A 15,469-nucleotide genomic window follows, 5' to 3' on the forward strand; every position below is an offset into this window, starting at 1 on the left:
TAGAGAACTCACGTACATAACTAAGATAGACACAATGTCGAACAAGATAAGGAAATGAATGAAACGGTCATATAACCGTACAAATAGCTAGAGTGGTGCAGGTGCAGCCTATATATACAAAGCATACGACCCGGGCCTAGCTCGCTCAGTGGTGGTGTCCGTGCTTCTTGGCGTCTTTCTTCCTGTGGTGCTCGTGGAAGGCGAAGCCGGCGCTGCCCACGGCGACCGTGGCGGCGATCTCCTCCTTGATCCTGTGCGACCGGGCATTCGCCGGGTCCTTCTTCGCCTTGTGCTTCTCGTGCTACAGTATCAACAAAAGTTCTAGACATTAGTACCTAAAATAGAACTACAAATTATGGCTGAGAGTGTGATAGCGAGGGAATTATAGTGCCAAGAGGATATAGATATACCAGTGCGTAAGCTCCGGCGGCGACGGCGCCGAGCTGGGCGAGCTGCTCCATGTGCTTGTGGTGCTTCTCCTCCTTGCGGTGCTGCTCGTCGCCATCCTCGGTTTTACTGCTGCGACCCATTACCAACGAACTAGCTTTCAAAAAGCTCAGCAGTGAATGGAATAGCGATGGACTGAAGTGATCCACGGGCTGGCTCAGTATATGATCTGTATTGCTTTGTGGGTTGTGACGTGCTTTTCGCCATATATAGGGCCGGGCGTGTCCTTATATAGTGGCATAGTGCTATAGCGTTGTGCACGGAGGCAAACGCGCCAGCTTCCTTAACCAGTAGGCAACACAACACCTACGTACGCGTTTTCCAATACTTTTCCTGGTTTTCCAATACGTACGAGTGGAATGTTTCGCTTTACGTGCATATGTACGTACGTGCTGCACAATGGCTACCGTCTTCGGATCGAAAGTGACATGCATGCACACCTAGCTTGTCGTACTAATAACATTCAAAGACGAGCCGACCGAGAACACGGTTAAGGCACATAGAAAATGACTACTCATGGAACGTAAACTGGTGTTTTACAATGTCTCCGTCCATACGGCAAACAGACAAAGCAGCAGCATCTTTACCTATGATATAATTGTTATTAGTACATTCAAGAAACCTTCATTTAAAATTGTTAAACAAAGTAGCTTGCCTAAAGAGGAACTACAATGATTATTTCCTTTGATCAAGAAAGCGCTTTCTCAATAGTGTTGCTTACTACGGAAAGAAAGGGTTTGCGGCCAGGCCTATGTTGGTGGTCGTCGACTGTGGATCGTAATCGCTGGCTCGGGGAGGAGTGATGACAAGGGGATCGGAGACCAATCTCGACGACGCTTTTCTCCTAAATGGTGTGTTTGTATTTGTCTGAACACTAGATAGCCAAGTCAGACCGGCAGGCGTTTTGTAACGATTTCCACCCAGTTTTTCTCAAACTAACCGAACAAATCTTTTCATGTTTTTAATGCATTAAGATCTTTCAAGGCCGACTTAGGAAAAACTATTGTTAGAATTGATCTAATGATTTCTCACCTCACATACCTTGTGAAGAATATTTCAATTATCTATGCCTACTAATAAAGAGAGGCAATATTTTTGGTTTGGTCTGGTTTGTCACGCATAGTTTGTAGGAAAGCCCCTCATAATGATGCAAATAAAAAATTAAAGTGTTTTCGAGCATCGATTTTTTTTATTCCTCCACGAATGTAATTTACCATGAAATTTTGCAAGCATGTTGAAAAAACATCAAATGCTGCTTTTTTGAATTTTTTACTATTTTTTAGGAATTTACTATTCATCCGAGCTCGTGTGAGCTCGAGCACACAAACTGCACATTCAGCTTGCATCCTTATTGACATATGAATCATTTCTATCTCAAGATAACTTTATATGTAGGTCTGTTATACCCGCCTATGGGTTGGCTAGCTTTCGTGCTGGCTTTCGAGCATCAGCCCACGTGACTTCCGTGAAGAGGCTTCGTCGATGCATGCTCGATCATATATTTATACTACTTAATTAAAAAAGGCATGCTCGATCATACATTGATAGATACATGCATGATGCATCGTCCTTTATAGTCATCACGAACAAGGACAGCAACTTTCAGGTAGTTAATAAAAGAGTGCATATACAATAGAACAGGCAATAACGGAAAGCTCGTGACCGTATAATGGAAAGAGTACATATACAACAGAACAGACAATTACACTCTCCAAGAGCGAACTTCTAGCCGAGCAATGGGCGTGTCCACGTCGAATTTGGCATGAGAAAAAACAATTGACCGATTTCTTCCTTCGCTGACCCACCACGTCGTTTTCTTCGTCGAGAAGGAAGAGAGAAAGAGGAAATCGCCCCAAGTGCCCCACCCCCTTTTTTCCAGACGCACGCGACCTCCCCTTTCCTCTCCCAAAAATCTCTCTCTCTCGTTTTCCCCGTCGCCGCCACTGCCTCTCCCCGTCGCCTCGTCAGAGCTCCTTCGGCGCCGGCCACTGGAGAAGGAAGCAAACTCCACGCCTCCTCTCAACCCAAGCACGCCGCCTCCTCCTCTCCCCTTCCCTCACCCCCTTCCTCTCTCTCTCTCTGTCTCCTCGTCTCCTACCCCATTCTCTTCTCAATCCGGATCCGTGTAGGTGGCTGACATGGAGGGATGTTGGGGTCAGGGAGGAGATGGCGCCGACGACGAGGATGTGCAGGATGACAATATCAAGCCAGGTCGGTAAAGGGTGCTGCGGCTAGCTCGATGGCCAAGCGTCTGCCTCTCTCCTCCTCGTCTTCTATGGCGTGAAGAAGATCGATGTTGAGATGGGCGCACGCTGCAGGAGCAGTAGAGGCATCGTGTGAGCCTTGTGTTTTTCCGTCGATCCGATCGTGCGTGCCCTTTTGGTCGCCTGCACACCTCAGGTACAACTCACCTCTCGTCTCTCCTCTTTGTTATGGATCCAACATATGTATATGATGATAAATTAAATACTGCAACTGTTTGATTGGGTTAACCAAAGAAAAATCAACATTCTCTTGCCAAACTCTTCCTGCAGATCTTTTCTTTTTCCTATATATGCAGTAAATTGATTTTTTTATTGACAACATGGAAAGTTGTGTCTGAACCAAAACTATAAGGAAGCACAGGAAGTTATCTGCATGTATATACAATAAAATCTACGAAATAGAGACATCACAATCTTAATTCCTATAGTATCCTGGTGGTGTTCAGCTGTTAGTTTTTCTCCTTCTGTCAGTATTTGCTGGCTTTGTTCGCCTGTAGTATGGAACACGCGTTTTGCCCTGTGGGTTAAAAAAGCCTCTAATCTGCTTCTCAATTCCAAATTGCCAGCCAGAGGTTGTTCACAAAATGTAAAGAACTTCATGCATAGAATGAATGTAAACAACTTTACCGAGTTCTATAACTTCTCACCACTTTTACTTCGGTACAAACCCCATCCCCCCCCCCCCCCTAAACGTATAATGGGTAGTATGGTCATTTCACATTAGGTATAGGAATACCCACCCCGACGCCGTACGCCCGCGCGCGATGTCGTACGCCCGCCCGTCGCTGTACGTCGCGCCCCGTACTCCCGCCCGCGTACCCGCACCCGTCGCCGTACGTCGCCGCCGTACGCCCGCACGTCTCCACGTTGCGTCGATAGTTATTGAAAAAAAACGTCACGGGAGCCGCCGACGCCGGCCGTCGTAACCCTAAACCCTAAACGCATCCACGCCGTCTCCACGTCGGCCCCCGTCTCCACGAAGTCGCCGTCGCCCGGGTCGCCGCCCAAACAGGCCGCCGCGCGTGCCCCGGCGCCGCTGCCGCTGCCGCCGCGTTCCTTTCCCGTCGCCCAGATGGCCGCCCACCCGTGATCTTCGTCGTCGCCTTCCTCCGCGGGATCGGCCTGCTACAACCGGCCATCGTCCTCACGCCGTCGACACCTGCCTCGGCCGGCCAGCAACGTCACGCCGTCAGCGCGTTCGTCATCGGACAAATGGATCCAGCTGAAATCCTCGCCGTCGTGCAAGAGGTTGGTTTGACACGTCGTTGTGCTTGATGAACAAATTATTTTAGGATGATGTTACACGGTGTTCTATTGATCTTAGAATTTTTTTAAACATGTATCGTTAGAGGAGGAGGGCGATTATGATGGCGATGATTACGGCGAGGACAACGAAACCTCGTCACTGAATATGGGTGAACCTGCTGAGGAGAACTACATGAGTTTGGCAGAATCTTATAGTGGCAATGTAAGTGTGATCAATGTTGATAAAAACAATAAATATGATAAACCGCACGGACAATTACATGTTTTTTGCATCATGCAGCGACATGGCGATGATGATGATGATATGGATATAGATGATTCATTTGTTGAAAGTGCACTCCGGGTATGTTTTTATAAAAATAGGAGAAGAAATGACGTAATAACCATATGAGCGCTTACATGTATTTTTTTGAAATGTGCGCAGATGAACGAGAACGGGGACTTTGTGAGGAATATTGTGGACGATGAAAGTGACAAATCGCACGTTGATGCATCTCATGATGACAGCTCCAGCAAAGTAAGTTTTGAAACTTACATACATTACATATTAAAATAATAAATGACTAACATACATGGTTTCATGCATTAATTTACAGGGAGATGTAGATGGTCCAAGCGGGAAGGATGAGCATGTTGGTGATGATATGTTTAATTTTGACACCGGATTTGATGAATATCAGCAAGAATCATTGGACAGGCATTGGAAGGTGATGAGGAAGACGTTCAGGTCACTAGGAGAGGCTTACATTTTCTATAACCAGTATGCTTACGAGCGTGGTTTCAGCTTAAGAAAGGACTCGCTGAAATATTCGAACGGTCCTGAGGGAACTATGCGCTTGAGAAAGTATCTGTGTGCGAGAGCTGGGAAACGACAGGCAAAACTTTGTAAACAATGGAAGGCAGGACCCGCAGGCTCAGAGGGGAGACTCGTTGCTTCTGCGATGCGCATATAACTTTGAAACTTGATAAAGAGCGTGACGTTTGGTATGTCAGCAGTTTCAGTGATGATCACAGTCACGTTCTAGCTAGACCGGATGAAGTCACGTTTCTTCGGTCTCATAATCAGATAAAAGAATATCAGAAAGCTGAGATCTTAACTATGGGAGGTGCTGGAATCAGGAAACATATGATTTATGATACTCTTGTCAGTAGGTACGGGCCATATGCAAAGGCTGGTTTTGGGAGGAAGAAGCTTTATAACATGTGTTATAGAGAAAAAATGAAGTTGCTTTCACAAGGTGATGCAGACATTGCCATTGGGATCATGATGACCAGAAGAGAGAGGGATCCAGATTTCTTCTTTGAGCACACCGTCGATGATGAAGGAAGGCTGAAAAACCTATTCTGGTGTGATTCTCAATCACGTCGAGACTATGTTGACTACGGTGATGTGACGGTCTTCAACAGCATATACAGGATGAATAGGTATGGCATGCCATTTATACCTTTTGTCGGTCTGAACAACCACCGTTGCACCACGGTATTCGGTTGTGCTCTTGTGTCTGACGAGACAGAAGATACATATGTCTGGCTGCTTCAGACGTTTTTGAGGGCTCACTGTCAGAATCGGCCCAGGTCAGTAATTACTGATGGAGATGCAGCTATGATTAAGGCCATCAGAAAGGTACTTTCGGAGGTTTGGCATCGTCTTTGCTCGTGGCATATTGAGAAGAACATGCAGAAACACCTTCATCATAAGTCTCTAAAGGAGTTCAGGTCTCTACTTTATTATGCCACTTCAAGAAAAGTATTTGAGGAGAGATGGGCAGCGTTTACCGCCAAATGGCAGTCGGAGAAAACAAAGACATGGTTACATAGGATGTACAAGAAGAAAAGGCTTTGGGCCGCATCATATCTGTCTGGTGGGTTCTTCCTAGGTATGCGAAGTAACCAGCGAAGTGAGAGTCTGAATTCATGTCTTCACTTGCATCTAGACTCCGGTATGACTATTGTTGATATGATTGTGCACTATGAGAACTGCATAGTTCCTCTCCGTGAGAACGAGGCGCATGACGATTACACAAACTCACAGGCAGTCCCAGTACCAGTATTGGACGAGTGTAAAGATATTGAGAAATCAGCTGCCCGTTTGTTCACTTTGGCAAACTTTTATATCTTACAGGAAGATATGAAGAAGGCACGGGAGCTTGAGGTCCTTGAGAGACTGAGAGGAGCAGACACTCACAGATTCATACTGACATGGAAGGAAAATAGGGATATCAGCTTCACTGTGGACTACACCCCAGGTAACTCTGAAGAAACCGTGAAGTGCAGTTGCAGAAGTATGGATCACAAAGGACTTCCTTGCAAACATATTCTTCACGTTCTGATTCAGCTACGCTTTACGTGAGATACCTAAGTGTTTAGTACTGCGGAGGTTGAGCCAAGTTGCAAGGGGTGGACTTCTCGTGAAGCGCACTAGCGATCTGTTTGCGTGGGGGTGGGCAGGTGTAGGGGACAGAGCTAGGTACAGCGAGTTGACTATCTTATCTGCCGAAGAACTCATAAAGCATGCCATAGACCATTTTTATTCGATAAGTTCAAGGCGGCTCTGAGGGACATAATAGATAATGATTACACTAAGGAGGATGAGCCTGGTGCGGAGAAAAAGTTTGTGAACGATGATGCATTTGAGCCTAATCAAGATCATGTTCTGGTTCGTGATCCCGCAAAAGTTAACACCAAAGGCGCACCAAAACAGAATGTTAAAGGCCGCGGTAAGGTGGTCCTGATGTGACTAAAAATGGGCGACCTAAAGCTTTTGATGAGAAAAGCAAACGTCAATGTGGCCAGTGCGGTCTTACTGGTCATTATAAGTCCACGTGCCCTCAAAATCCTGAGTACGATTTTCGTATGTTCATGTAAATCTTATTGTTCAAACCAAATTTATTTGTTTATTGTGAATTAACACATATCTTACTGTTTTGATATGTAGGAACTTTGCTTGATTTCTGGAGTATGGAAGATTGCTCGTCCTTTGATTGAAGACAGTTTTCTGATGGATTGCTAGTGTCTATGAGATCTTTTTTAATTGTTAGATTATGGTATATGACACTTATTTTACTTTGTTGATGTCAGACATTGTTTATGTCAGACTATTTGCTAAGATACCCATATATGTATTTGTTGATGACAGACTATGTTATGCAAGAAGTATTTTCACTCTGTTTATTTTGATGTGTTCATTATGCACTGTAGTGCTGTCATTGTTTGTTTTTCTGCACTGTCACTGTCGCTTATAACACCGTCGTTTTTAGCTTCTTTTTTTTAAAGGCCCGACAAGTGCGCCGGCCAGTCTGACATTACACAGAATGGACCGACGGCACTGTCCCACAGGGCAGCGTCGGACGGCGGTAGCATAGCGGGTTATTCAGAGGAGTTCGACTGCCTCTGTGGCGTCGGGTATATAAGCAGGTCGTCACGCGCTCCATCGGGCGAGGTCGTCCAGTTCCTCATCAAGGGGCTCAACAGCGCTAACGGATCATACTGCGGACCGGTCATTGGCTGCACCTTCTCCCAATATAGATACTGCAAAACAAAAAAAATCACTTATCACGTGTTACACTATTATTACATAATACAAATTTTCAACTTAAGAAATATATCATACCTGCAGAAGTGCTAGGTCACATATTAATGGTCACATATGATCCTAGTAATCTATTCATCCACTCGCCTCTTGACATGACCGAAGAAAAGATTTTACAAATTACCCTTCGTCAAGCATTTGATTTCCTTCTGTTGGTTGGTGTATAAAATTTGAACGTGGCCATCGGATATGGCCTCACTTGGTACACACTTTTCATCTTTTGAAAATACATGTACTAATTAAATTGATATATTAATCTGAATTACAGATTTTTGCCTTCGCGAACAGCTGAAATCTTTTCGACAGAAAGAGAGAAAAAATATAGGAGGTTGAAGGCCAGCTATATACCCATAAAGCTGGCCAACAATTTTCCAAAGTAAGAAAAAGGCATATATATAGGTTAGAAAAAATTGAGACAGTGGAAAGTGAGAAATAGTATAGAGTTAGAGACCATTTACATAATCATATAGTGGGAGTAATTTTCAGAAGTAAAGAGAGTCATATTTGTATATTTCAGAATATTTTAAAATATGTATCATGTGTACCTGTAGATGTGCTCTACACACCTGAGTAATTTCATCATTTTTAAATATATTTATTTCTAAACTACAAAATAAAAATAATGTGGATCTATGATAGTAAATAGTACGTGCATTCTATAGATACATTTTTCCCTTTTAGCTTATAGATAGATAAACATGTTTTTTTATTCCGCAAAAAAATTTGTTGTTTTTCGTTTTTTAAGTAGGCTCATAAAGCCGTCTGGACCCATATTTCGAATTTTAGCTGTACATTAGTTAATTAATGTGCTAGCTTTTCATTAGTACTACACGCTAGCATGCACCGACTGTTTTTATTTTTATTTTATGGCCTGTGGGTCTCTTATTAATCGAATCGGTAAAGGGTGTAAGAAGAGTGCCATCGGCAATCGGGGTTAAGCAGCGTGGATGTGCACTGTAAGCATCACTGTAGTGTCGTTGATCCATCGGTCTTGTAGTGGATGTGTTGTTTTCGTGCTTCTGATTTGCTGGTTATCATGGTGTTGTTGCGTGCGTTTGAGCTCTTGATAGTTCGACTTGCTTGTGGATGTTTGGTTGGCTGTGTCTTTCGATGGGCTCACATGTGTGTTGAGCTTAGCCGCTATGGATGCATCCATGTGCTGATGATCTTTGATTACATTGCAGCCCTTAGCAAGCTCAAGCTCCATACTGTAGAATAAATTGAAAATAGTCAGCTCAAATATTTTCTTATTGTTTCAGGACATTAGTGAAATCAAAAGCAAATAGATGAAAGCTAACCAATTAGAAAAAAGGGAAAACGCTCAAAAAGAATCTCCCTGGTTGCTGAAGACACTACTAATCCAGAGGCCACCTTCTTGACCTCTTGAATGCTTATCAATCTATCTCTCGAAACAGCACACTACTATCTAGAGTTCAGCCATCAGACCAGAACGTAAATTCTGCTTCCCAGGATAGGGAATACACATATCCTACTGTATCATGCGGTGAGAGTAAATTGAAATACAGATCGAAGTAAACAAAACCATAGTATGCTGTTGTTTCTAAAAGAAATAGAGAAGATCGTTGGTGGTAGTGAATCTCTTGAATAAATCATGCAGCACCTATATATCTTCTTAATTAGGTACCTCAACATGCATGTCATACAGATCGTGATTTTCCTGGCCTGAGGAAGTAGTGGAGTCAGGCAGGTTGTGCCAATGACGGCGTGGCTTGAGCAACTACACGTCCAGAAGAAGGCCCACATGTAGACCACTTGTAGTATCGCTTCCTGAGGCCTAAACTCTAACTCGTAGTGGCCGACCGCCGGCGCGTTGTAGGTTGTCATCTTGTCGATTGGTGCAGCGACATGAAGCACCCATGAGGCAGGCGTTGGTGCTGTTAATTTTAGGAAGCTGGAAGCCGATCCTGAGTACGTCGGATATCTAGACAGCACTGTTCCGTTCTGTTTCCTTTCCTTCTTATAATGGGGAGCCGGGCATCCGATCACCGACTCGTCGTCCCTTCAGTCCGCTGGATGTGATGGCTGCGTCTTCGATGTGTTATTGCGGATGCGTTGGTATCATGCCTTTGGATCCATCGGACGCTCGAGTATCACAGCTGTGTGCTGGCTGGCATCTTGCATGCCGGGCACCAAATACTCTACTGCGTCCGGACCTTGAGGTAGGCTCAAGGCACGTTCTGTGTTTGTTAGCTTCAAGTGGTGTTAGATCGCCGTCGTCTCCTCGAGCAAGCTTCGTCGGCATGATATCGCGGTCGTCGCCTCAAGCTCATCTTAGGCTTTATGTTGGGCCGAGGTCCGATTACGCTGCCATCTCAAATCCATAGGATGGCCGTTATGGTGCCAGAACGATGAACCATGGACATCTATGTCTAGGGTTTCTCTTGCGAAGAAACACCAATGGCGAAATAAAGAGTTTCTTATATATCCTCATGATAACTGCTGCATCTGCCGTGGGGTTCCTGATGAGTACCTAATAGAAAGATGTATTATGTGTTAGGTGTCCTATATAGGAGGAGGCAGGACTTTGCATTGCATACTCCGGTAGGCCGACGTGATCGATTATGGCTGGTAGCGATTATACGTACAGACTTTTCCTTTCAGCGTTCGGTCATGGGCTTCTCTACGTGGTCTCTGTCGGTTTCCTCTATGCTTTAATCTTAATTAAGTCCGAAAGGTTATGTCTAAATCTGAGCCGTTCTTTTTTATTGCTAGGTGCTAGATAAATCTGAGCCGTTTAACGTTTGTTGTTTTATAATAATATATAATAGATAGGCTTTGACTTTGCCTATGCACGTACGCTGCAGCGTGTCTTTTTTTTCCACGGCTTACTCCTTCCAAATTAATTTTTTATTCCTTTTCATCAATGTGAACTGCTCCGTCTAGATCTCCTGCCCATCACGTCATGCTTCGGTTGGAAAATATAGCTATTTCTACGTGACACGTCTAATTGTTTGTACGTAACCATATTTACGTGTAACATTTACATCTTTAAATCTCAGCCCTTAATATATAATATTAGCGGTCTAGATAATTTAATCTGTATGGACAAACGTAATAGCTTGTTTGTCTCTTGTTTTAATTAAATAATAGATAATAGATAATAGATAAGAGATAATAGATATGTATCCGGTTTGTGACTTAGAGTCATCCGGATCAGTGTCAAAACTTGCATCGACGTAACCATTTACGACGAGCTCTTTATCAACTCCATAAACGAGAAACATATCCTTAGTCCTTTTCAGGTATTTTTAAGGATGTTCTTGACCACTGTCCAGTGATCCTCTCCTGCATTACTTTGGTACCTCCCTGCTATACTTATAGCAAGGCACAAATCAGGTCTGGTACACACCATTGCATACATGATAGAACCTATGGCTGAGGCATAGGGAATGACTTTCATTTTCTCTCTATCATCTACAGTGGTCGGGCATTGATTCTGACTCAACTTCACACCTTGTAACACAGGCAAGAACCCTTTCTTTGACTGGTCCGTTTTGAACTTATTCAAAACGTTATCAAGGTATGTGCTTTGTGAACGTCCAATTAAGCGTCTTGATCTATCTCTATAGATCTTGATACTCAATATATAAGCAGCTTCACCGAGGTCTTTCATTGAAAAATTCTTATTCAAGTATCCTTTTATACTATCCAGAAATACTGTATCATTTCCAATCAACAATATGTCATCCACATATAATATTAGAAATGCTACAGAGCTCCCACTCACTTTCTTGTAAATACAGACTTCTCCAAAAGTCTGTATAAAACCATATGCTTTGATCACACTATCAAAGCGTATATTCCAACTCTGAGAGGCTTGCACCAGTCCATAAATGGATCATTGGAGCTTGCACACTTTGTTAGCACCTTTTGGATCGACAAAACCTTCTGGTTGCATCATATACAACTCTTCTTTAAGATATCCATTAAGGAATGCAGTTTTGACATCCATTTGCCAAATTTCATAATCGTAAAATGCAACAATTGCTAACATGATTCGGACAGACTTAAGCATCGCTACGGGTGAGAAAGTCTCATCGTAAAATAATTCAGAAATTTGAAAATCGGGAAAATTTTAAAAAAGAATTAAAAAAAATTCGTAAAATTTCCTTTAGTCCCGGTTGGTGTTACCAACCAGGACTAAAGGTGGAGCTCCAGACAGCGGCCACTTGAAGGGCCTTTAGTCCCGGTTCGTAACAGAACCGGGACTAAAGGGAGGGGGGGGGGGGGGGGGCTTTAGTCCCGGTTCCTGGAACCGGGACAAATGGGCCTTTTTCTACTAGTGGTAGTAGCTACAGATTCCAACCAAGTTGCAACGTACATTCAGAAGAGGTCCCAGGGAAGCTTTGGGCAAATTATCAAAGAAATCAAGTTGAGATCACAGAATTTCAATTGCACATTTGGTTACGAGGGACGACCTTCTAACTTTAAAGCTCATTCATTAGCCATGTACTCTTTAACATTAGCTCGGGGCCGCCATGTTTGACTGGTGCAACCCCATGATATCTTTTGTATTCCAAACTATGTAACGTTTGAGCAACAAAGACTTGGCTTTCCATAAAAAAATATACTACTTAAAAAAAGGCATGCTCGATTCATACTACATTGATAGATACATGCATGATAAACCTTTAGGACAAGGACAGATGTACATATAGTGTACCACGAACAAGGGCAGCAACTTTTAGGTAGCTAATAAACAGTGCATATACTATAGAACAGACGTACATATAGTGAAGAACAACACACCCTGGAAAAAAACAACAATGGAAACCTCGTAACCGTATAAGTAGCTAGACTGCTGCCGCCTATACATGCCATATATATGTGTCCAAGATCAATGGTGGCCCTGATTCTTGGCGTCTTTCTTCTTGTGGTGCTCATGGAAGGCGAAACCGGCGCTACCAACGGCGACCGTGGCTGCGATCTCCTCCTTGATCCTGTGCGACCGGGCATTCTCCGAGTCCTTCTTCGCCTTGTGCTTCTCGTGCTGCAGTATCAACACAAGTTCCAGACGTTAAGTATCTAAGTAGATACAGTACGTATTAAGACTAAAAGATTGTGATAGCAAGGGGATAGGGAATAATAATGCGAATATTATACCAGCGCGTACGCTCCGGCTGCGACGGCGCCGAGCTGGGCGAGCTGCTCCATGTGCTTGTGATGCTTCTCCTCCTTGCGGTGCTGCTCGCCGCCGGCCTCGGCTTTGCTGGCGTTGCTGCTGTGGCGCCCCATTACCAACGAACTGGCAGCTTTCAAAGAGAACAACAGTGGATGGAACAGCGATGGAGTGAAGTGATCCACGGGCCGGCGGTGTGTATGATCTGATCTGTGTTATTTTGTGGGTTGTGAAGTGCTTAGCCTTAGGGCCGGGCATGACCTTATATAGTGCTATAGCCCTGTGCACGGAGGCAAACGCCCGAGCTTCCTTCACGAGTAGGCAACACAACACCTAGATACGCGTTTTTCCAATACTTCACGAGTAGGCACCACTAGTTTTAGGTGTTTTTTAGTTCCTTTTTTAGTTGACTAGTACTACTGGTTTTTGGCTATGCTTTCTCACATACTAGTATGTACACGTACGTGCCGCACATTAGCTCTCTTGTACGTTAATTGTCTTGTGATTGAAAGTGACATATACAACTAGCTAGCTTGTACTACTAAGTTTCCCGCAAAAAAGCTAGCTTGTAATAACATTCAACATCTTGGTCGTGTTCGCTAGCTTAACCGCGTCGGTCGGTACGTGCAACAACACGGCTAAGGCGTCTTTGATTTTCTTACCCGGTCAACATGCATACATAGCGTGTACCTGAAAATTACTACTCCCTGCTGTGTAACGTAAACCGGGGTTGTACAATGTTTTCATCCATGCAGCAAACAGACAAAGTAGCAGCATACCTTTTTCCATGCAAAAAAAAAAGCAGCATCCTTTCCTTTGAATGTAAATTTTTTTTTTGAACGAAGTAGCTCGGCTAAGGAGGAACTACAATGATTACAAATGTTTCGTTGCGAATTAAAAATTGTTCATCATGCAATTGAAAATTTATTTAGAAAATCAAGTGTGTAATCCAATAATATTTATCATATATTAAAAATGTTTTTTTTAATTTTTATATTAAAAATGTTCGTCATGTATTTCAGAAAACATTCATCATGTAATCCAAAATTGTTCATCTTATAAAAAAAATGTCCTTGTGTACTAGAAATTAAAAGAAATTGTTCATCGAAAGCCCGTGTCGTGATGCAGCACAACAAAAACTGTGACGGTCAGCCGTCAAGCTGGCTAGATACGAAAATGAACTACTCGGACGTGTTTAAGGCCTTTAAGATCAATGGCAGCAAGTCCTGCAGTGAGAGCGGGTCCTGAAGAGGAGCCCAACTGCGACCGCACCAATCACCCGAGGTCAGAACCTGTTGAAGGATATGGATGCAGCCAAGGAGCCTAGTGTTGTCGATGCAGGCCATAATCTGCATCCGCTACTAAACTATCTCCTAAGATCCGCGTCGGCACTGTAGCAAACACCGTCACAACAACGGAGCTCGAGGACATAGGTCCACCACGAGGATGTCACCGTCACCGCACCATCCTTGCTTGAACAGGCTGGATTCCAAATCAATCCTCAACCATAGGACCGATCGCCTCATCGGAGTTCGATCTGAAGAAACTTTATTGAGCGTCGCCATCGCTGTCGCGAAGTCAAGATGATGAACAACCTAAACCTAAGCTACTTTGGTCTAAAATTATCCACACGCGTGGAACCGACGACCCGCCCTCCCCCCCCCCCCCCCCCCCCCCACCACCTCCGACAACACGACCGAGGTCGTCGGCGGAGGGGAACCACCGGAGGGCGACGGCCGAATAAGCGCTCCGTGACGGCAGGCGAGATCGCCTTTCTTTCTTCTCTTCAAAGAGAAAATGATATCATCAACTTGGGGCATGGGCTTTGACAAGGCTCTATGTATTTGTTATACGACAAATTCTATTTGAGCCCTAGTCGCAATAAAAAGGGACGGGTAAATGCACCGACTTGTGATGTTGGCTTCCTTTCTGTTAGGCCGAAGATTTCTTTTTATGTTTACTTTTCATCGATTCTTTCTTGTTTATTGATTTCCCATTTATTCTTTTCACTGGAGTATTTTATAATATTATTAAATGTAATTTTCAAAATTTGAGAATATTTTGAAGGACAGTTCCTAAAATTCCATTTTCTTTCAGAATACAATAAGATTTTTCTAATATCAAGAACGCTGAAAATATGGACATTTAAAAAATCACTAACAGATTTAATTTTAGAAACACTTTATTGCAGTTGGTGAATATTTTTAGTTTTCATGAGAATTTTTTCATTTTTGTGCATTTTTTAAATTTTAATATTTCTGCTGTGGTTTATTAGAATACTTGTTCTAGATAATTAGAACATTTTGTACTGTAGTTGTTCTTTACTGGAGAAAACTGGCTAGAAAACTGAACGTACGTAAGGAAAATCGCCACGACTGGCTACAATACAAAAGCCAATATGGGCCAACCCAATCACTGCACTTTGTTCATTTGCCTAACATTTTGTACCCAGGCTCAAATAGGAGCTCCTTTTTTTTTGCAGGCAAGGGGACTCCTTTGTTGTACCCCCGACCGAAGCTTTACTGCCCACAGATTCCCGTCAATAGTCTGGCCCAACAAGGGTCAATAGTTTTTTAGCCATTCTGCTTTGCTTTGCTTTGCTTTTTTTACTTTTATATTTTTGTATTTTTTATTTTTCATGTTTTGTTATTTTTTTTCTTTTTAGGGCTTATTTTTTCAAGTTTATTCCCTAACATACTATTTTATGGAAAATACCTTAAATATGTTTTGAATTATATAAAATACTCCCTCCGCCCCATAATA

The 15,469-nt window shown here is 43.3% G+C and overlaps 3 protein-coding genes across 4 annotated transcripts; 1 reads left to right on the top strand and 2 right to left on the bottom strand.

Annotated features, from left to right (window-relative positions):
* Window positions 1-25: 25 nt before the first annotated feature.
* LOC109784703 (uncharacterized) lies at window positions 26-634 on the bottom strand. The gene is made up of 2 exons (XM_020343305.3): window positions 411-634; window positions 26-301 (listed from the first exon to the last, which is right to left on the bottom strand). Exons 1-2 carry the CDS (start codon window positions 528-530, stop codon window positions 146-148), a joined length of 276 nt encoding a protein of 91 aa, XP_020198894.1. The 5' UTR covers window positions 531-634; the 3' UTR covers window positions 26-145.
* Window positions 635-4,169: 3,535 nt separating this feature from the next.
* Window positions 4,170-7,655, top strand: LOC109784694 (protein FAR1-RELATED SEQUENCE 5). Of its 2 annotated transcripts, XM_045233962.1 has the most exons (4): window positions 4,264-4,320; window positions 4,402-4,494; window positions 4,574-6,817; window positions 6,913-7,655. In XM_045233962.1, exons 1-3 carry the CDS (start codon window positions 4,282-4,284, stop codon window positions 4,928-4,930), a joined length of 489 nt encoding a protein of 162 aa, XP_045089897.1. In that variant the 5' UTR covers window positions 4,264-4,281; the 3' UTR covers window positions 4,931-6,817; window positions 6,913-7,655. The 2 variants fall into 2 exon arrangements, with proteins under 2 accessions (XP_020198885.3, XP_045089897.1); XM_020343296.3 differs by having other exon boundaries at window positions 4,170-4,494.
* A 4,257-nt stretch (window positions 7,656-11,912) lies between these two features.
* Window positions 11,913-12,926, bottom strand: LOC109784702 (uncharacterized). Its single transcript, XM_020343304.4, has 2 exons — window positions 12,691-12,926; window positions 11,913-12,577 (listed from the first exon to the last, which is right to left on the bottom strand). The coding sequence occupies exons 1-2, from the start codon at window positions 12,820-12,822 to the stop codon at window positions 12,425-12,427; spliced, it is 285 nt and encodes a 94-aa protein (XP_020198893.1). The 5' UTR covers window positions 12,823-12,926; the 3' UTR covers window positions 11,913-12,424.
* Between the last annotated feature and the right edge of the window lie 2,543 nt (window positions 12,927-15,469).

The sequence above is a fragment of the Aegilops tauschii genome, chromosome 3, assembly GCF_002575655.3.
Source record: "Aegilops tauschii subsp. strangulata cultivar AL8/78 chromosome 3, Aet v6.0, whole genome shotgun sequence".
Lineage (NCBI taxonomy): Eukaryota > Viridiplantae > Streptophyta > Magnoliopsida > Poales > Poaceae > Aegilops > Aegilops tauschii.

Bases quoted from the DNA above. Each gene is read 5' to 3' on its own strand.
- LOC109784702 (XM_020343304.4), bottom strand. From the start codon at position 12,822: ATGGGGCGCCACAGCAGCAACGCCAGCAAAGCCGAGGCCGGCGGCGAG. The intron at 12,578-12,690 runs GTATAATATTCG...TTGATACTGCAG, and splicing joins CAGCCGGAGCGTACGCGCTG to CACGAGAAGCACAAGGCGAA.
- LOC109784694 (XM_020343296.3), top strand. From the start codon at position 4,870: ATGGAAGGCAGGACCCGCAGGCTCAGAGGGGAGACTCGTTGCTTCTGC.
- LOC109784703 (XM_020343305.3), bottom strand. From the start codon at position 530: ATGGGTCGCAGCAGTAAAACCGAGGATGGCGACGAGCAGCACCGCAAG. The intron at 302-410 runs GTATATCTATAT...TTGATACTGTAG, and splicing joins CCGCCGGAGCTTACGCACTG to CACGAGAAGCACAAGGCGAA.